Raw genomic sequence first — 5,853 nt, 5'->3', positions numbered from 1 at the left:
GAAAGAAAGAAAGAAAGAAAGAAAGAAAGAAAGAAAGAAAGAAAGAAAGAAAGAAAGAAAGAAAGAAAGAAAGAAAGAAAGAAAGAAAGAGGAGGGTTTTGTGAAATATCAAGGTTTGCTGTATCTGCTTTGTTTAATAGAAGCAGTCCAGCAGCTCTGTGGAGTTTAGTTTGTAAAAGTTTTGGTTTTAAAATGCTGCAGCTTTATTGTACAGCATCATTTACAAATACTGAAGAGTGTTGGTCAGAAACACTTTATATCTAACTGCCTCTGCATCACAGTACTTTGCCAAGTCTTTATACTCACATTATTATTTTGAGTTTTCCTTCTATGCGGCCATGCTTCTTCTTTTTTAACTTTTAGCTGCTTTTTCAACCATTTTCAGGCCTGATTCTTGTGATAAGAATGTTTTTCCTGTTTGTTAGGACTTGAATCTGACTTATGACTCACTCAGGCACAAAACTAAGCTCAAAAGATGAACTGTTGTAGACAACTTAGCAAAGAACTTATTTTAAGTTGGCGAGGTGAAATGTGTCAGTACAGTATGGGACACTGCTGATGCCTCCACTGGTTTTTCATCACTGAGAACAAAAAATGATACTCCTCAATAGTTCGTCTTTAACTCTAATGTTTCCAAAACTTTTCAGAACCAGACGAGTTCCCAGTTAACTTGAGAGGAAGTGTTCTTTGTTATCCGGCACAAAATGAAACCGTAGTAGACTGACCTGCCTTTGGGGAGACACTAGAACACATCCGTCCATCCAGTTCCTCAGAAATATAAAACAGACGGAACATCTTAGAGCTGAAGGAGCTCACTTTTGTTCCTGTGTGGTTTTGATTGGTTCAGCTAATGCATATAGAAGAACCACTGCCACAATCATTTGATGTTGAAGGAGAACTTTCTCTGTGTGCTGGAAGCTGTCTGACACCTGCTGCTGTGCTGTGGGGACAAAACTAAACCCTCTGTTCTGACTTACAGGATCACAAGAAAATAAGAGAGTAAAGCTAAGAAAACAAAAACAGTGACCAACATTTGAGATTGTGTAACTTTAACAGCATGTATTCCATTAACTCTAGTTGATAATAGACATGTTATCAGCCTTGCTGTTTAATTTATTTTCAATACATTTCTATTTTTAATCTGATTCAAGCAACACGATTTTTAAAATGAGAAACCACTTTGTTGCTTCTTTTCTGGTGGTTTGTCCTATTAGGGCTTCTGTAGGAACACAGTGCTATATGACAGAGAGCATCTTTGGCATATTAGACATAAATAAATCACTTAATTAAAGCAAGACAGCCGCTTTAATGCTATGCATGAAAAAAATTATAAAATAATAAAATAATAAATGGCTTATTTGTTTAAAACTAATTGGGAGTTTTCAAATTTTAGGTAACAGTTTTTGACACGTCCCAAATTTTTTGTAAATGTTATTCTCATTACTGATAAACCTTTCCTTATTTTTACTTTTAAAATACATAAACATAATACTTCAGCCACAGTCTTGTTTCGGTGCAAATGAACAAAAGACATTGTGAGATTATTCACCAAGTACAACGTTTTCCTTATAAAACAATATAATAAAACAAATAAAAGACTTTCAGGAACTGACTGGCTATGAATTATTAAACATAATGATGCTCATTGATTGGTTTTGTCTCAGGCATTTTGTTCTGTCTGTGTGCAGCTAACAGAATTGTTTTAGATGACGTCAAACGTTTGCACCAAATGTGCTCCTATCAAAGCAAAACACTAAACTTTTACATGAAATCTTTAGGATCCCTGTGCTCAAACAGTCAACACTTCAAACACAACAGGATGTTTATCCCCTGACTGTTAAATCAGAGCATTGGAACAGACCCTGGATTTCAGCCTTCTCCTGAAGGTTATGGTTGGTTATCTCTGAAAATCTGTAACATCTCAAGAAAAAGACAACAACGTGGAAATGATTATAATCTTTGGAATTGTTGCACAGCTCTTATTATCAGGATTAATGTGTAAAAAAAAAGCTACAGACGAAGCGAGCAGCTGAAAATCAAAACCAGCACACAGAAATGAGAAAGTCATTAAGTCTCTAATATGTGTGTTTGCTTCAAGTCAAATATTTGTGATGGAGGCAATAATCTCCAGTGGAGTAAATAACAGGACAGCAAAACCTGTCATTTTCTGTATGTGTGTTTGTGTGAAGCTTTTCAACACTTCATTCCTCTGCAGTTACTCATCTGGGCCAGAGCCGCTTCCTCCGCTGACCTGTCTGATTAAATAGAAGTTAAAAACTTTTTTTTCCCCCCATAGGAGAGTTTTAGAAAGGTGAGCAGAAAAAAAATGTGAGAAACAGGTGAAGCCTCCACACCTTCAGGGACATTCCAGCATTCCAGGTTCACTCTACCTGCAGGACCCTTCATCATTTTTGGACCTGCTAACCTCCAGCGTGCACAGGGGGGCGGTGCGCTACGAGGTACTGATGGTGCCGCTTCAAAGACAATTATACACAAGAGGTGCATCTGTGTTCCATTTACAGTACAGGAGATCAATCAGACCTGAGCTGAAACTGATCCGATTGGATGTTTTAAAAGAATGAATAATCCTTTAGCAAACCATGCACGCAGAGTCACTGTTAATGCAGAATCTTTTAATACTAAGTACAATACAGAAAGTCATTTGTAAACAAAAACAAAGACCTTGTCTTTTTTGTGCCCTGTCTTTCATGTCAGATAGGAGAACGTGAGAGAAGGATGCCTTTTGCTGATTAGAAGCCAGAAAAATCTTTCTATTCTCCATAAAGGAGACGCTGGTCCTTTTCAGTGTGTGTGTGTGTGTGTGTGTGTGGGGGGGGGGGGGGGGGGGGGGGGGGGGGTGACAGTGTAGGCAGTCATTTGGAAGGCTTTTAAAGTGCAGAGGTTTCTCTGTGGGGACTTCAATGCACCACAAGTCAGTAAGTGCCTTTAACGTTCTTCAAGTATGATACGGCTCCAAGCGTTGAAGAAACAAGCTGTTTTAGTGAAGCTCTACATTCGGTCAAGATGTCTGGGGTCATGACGATTCTCCTGACATCTTAAAAATAGTCTACATCCATAAAAATAACCCCTCCCGTTAATAACTGATAAAATCACTAGGTGATGAAGTGTTAAGAGTTTGAAATGGAAAAAAAAAAGCCATGGGAAGCAAGGCCCACGCGTGTGCAGGTGTATATGCGACTAAAAGAGGAACCTTTGGTCCGTTTCACTTGGTGTCAGTGAGCTTTGCTAAGCTGGCTTGACGGAAGGCGGGTCGGTCCCTCATCTCCAGCACACAGTCTCTCACCATCTCTGCAAACATGTTGGGCCAGAGCTTGTRCAAAGCCTCGCCCTTAAGATTAGTGTCTGATGCCCTTTGGACCAGCTCCTGGAGGTACTGCTCTATCATGACGGCGCGCTCTGACGACTCCACGGAGCCCTCCTGAGAAGAAAAGAAAACATTTCGGTGGTAATTCAAATTTGAAGTAGCTGGAAAAGTGCATGGAACCCATAAGTCAGTGAATGAATCAATCCAAGCATTTTTTTTTAATGGTTAAAGGCTAAAGTAATACCTACAAGTCTTTTAATGTATGGCAAATAAAACATGTAACCAAAACTTAGTAAGAGTAATTAATCAAAGTAAAGAGGTTAAACTTTATTTATGAACAAAATGGTTTGAGATCTTTGAAATAACTTCAGTATTTTGGGATGAAACCCAAAGTTTACGGTGAATGTTGTGTCACATGCGCTCGAGATAATGTTGACAGAAAACCATTTTTTGCAAAGCATRAAGCAGAATAAGGCCTCTTTTAGCTATGAAAATAATAAGCATGCAACTACAGTACACATAAATTAAACAAGCCAGGAATGACCGTACGTWTTATTAGTATTTTATGTGATTGTTTTGTTTTCTCAAAACACCCAAGCTACTTTTATATCATTTTCTAAATAATATAACAAAGCTTGTTTTTCTCAAGATAAGATGGTTTTGGTGCAAAAATGAATGGTGCTTGTGTCACACCCAGTTTCATTATTCAGTTATGCCGTCATGACACATCAACAGCATGTGTTGATCAGTGATGAATGTTTCTCAGTGTGACATTTTTCAGCTTGAACCAGTTACCAGCACCACTTTCCTAACGTCTGATGAAACGTACTTCTTAAGTCAAAATAACTAGATTATCTCATTATCTCAGGAAAACAAGTTTTGTTATCTCAAGTATAAAACATAAGTAAACCATTATCACAACAAAATGAAATGATATTTTCAAGAAAATCCTGTTTTAGCTTTTATACAAAAGCAGAGATGTATCGCRTTAGAGGTGCAATATCYTTAATTTTGGGAGATCGAACGATACTTGGATAAGATCGGTGGAAAAGATCGGCTTCTCATCTACCCTTTTGCTCTGCTGTGAGCACTACCTCATGTCCAGTTAAAACAAGTTTATATTGTTCCAAGAGTTTTGTTCAGTGTTTTTCAATTAAATAAGATTGGAACGTGAAAGGTGTATTGTGACCTTATAACATCCGACAGTGTCTGTTTAAAAAAAATCGATATTGGACAAAATCAGAGTTGGCAGTTGAGACTTTTTAAAGATCGGTGATCAGTAAACCGCAATCGGTACAGACCTAATATAAACGTTCTTAAATCTATTTAACTAAACAATACAATTTTAAGAGAATATTGCGGTGAAGTTCAAGAAAGCATACACACTTGAACCATAAAWCTAACTAGTTTGCACTATTTTAGTTTGTTCTGTTAACTGATTTATTGCTTTTAYTGTGTTTATTGTTTTACTATGGTTTTTATTATTGACTTTTGTAAGGTGACCTTGAGAGTTTTGAAAGGCGCCTATAAATAAAATGCATCATTATTATTATTACAGGTGTCCCCACAGAGTGTAATCTTACACTGAAGGTTTGGTATTTGTTTTAGGTTGKATGCAACCTGAGATCGAACTTGCAGCCTCCACATTCTGCTACAAACTACTAACCTAACGCACAGGTTTTTGGTYGGTGGAAAAAACTAGAGTACACTGAGAAAACATGGCCCCCAAAAATACAGCAGTAAAAAAACATGTAAAAGAAAGATGCAGTGTTRATAAATCTGTGAAGGCAAATGTCAATATGTTGACACATCTACATGTCTGACCACTTTTCTAATTAACACACTTTTTTTTCATTTAAGCTCTGCTTCTTTGAGAGAGACGGGCAGTTTAACGTGGCTACGCTTTGATTTCCCTGTGCGGCTGTAAAACCTTTAAACATAAAACCGAACTAACCTCAGGGCTCTCTGCACTGCAGTCTCTGCTGGGATAGTTAAACAGCGCTCTGCTCAGGCCTTCGCCCAGGAGCTTCCCATTATCCCGTAGCTCCTCTGGACTCAGCCCTGCCCGCCGGCCGCGCCCCTCCAACAGGAACTGCAGCTGCCGTTTCCTTCAGGGTGAAGACAGAAGGGAGAAAAGGTGAGGCGCGCACACACACACCTGGAGAGAGTCAATGAAACCACACACTAGCTCTATTACTCTGTTTTTTAATTGGTCATTCAAATACACCTCATACAATATCAGGGTTTTAATTTCATTCTGCTGCACAGAAGCACATTTCGAGGCTTTGTAAACTACACCAAATGTTTCTTAGTATCAGTAAATCTCATGTGATTCACTTCTGCTCCAACATGTTGGGCAGGTCAGTGCCAGGATGCTAAACTTTACAGAGCAGGCTGGAGGCAAACATTCCACATAAGATGACATAGTTTGTAAAAAGAGTGTGAATGTGTCTCTGTCTTTGCCAGAACCCATCAATACAGCGGGTAAAATAAGTATTGAACACGTCACCATTTTTCTCAGTAAATAT

The 5,853-nt window shown here is 38.4% G+C and overlaps 1 protein-coding gene across 1 annotated transcript in view; it reads right to left on the bottom strand.

The window, feature by feature from the left end:
- Window positions 1–2,851: 2,851 nt before the first annotated feature.
- Window positions 2,852–5,853, bottom strand: part of lrrc49 (leucine rich repeat containing 49) — a 31,170-nt gene continuing 28,168 nt past the window's right edge. The window contains exons 17-18 of the mRNA XM_014026100.1: window positions 5,280–5,433; window positions 2,852–3,439 (exon numbers count right to left, since the gene is read on the bottom strand). Coding sequence (XP_013881554.1) covers window positions 3,224–3,439; window positions 5,280–5,433 — 370 coding nt within the window. The 3' untranslated portion in view covers window positions 2,852–3,223. The remainder of the gene's footprint in view (window positions 3,440–5,279; window positions 5,434–5,853) is intronic.

Source organism: Austrofundulus limnaeus, unplaced genomic scaffold, assembly GCF_001266775.1.
Source record: "Austrofundulus limnaeus strain Quisiro unplaced genomic scaffold, Austrofundulus_limnaeus-1.0 Scaffold525, whole genome shotgun sequence".
NCBI lineage: Eukaryota > Metazoa > Chordata > Actinopteri > Cyprinodontiformes > Rivulidae > Austrofundulus > Austrofundulus limnaeus.
Note: the sequence above shows the minus strand (reverse complement) of the source record. Positions and strands in the feature narration are given on the sequence as shown.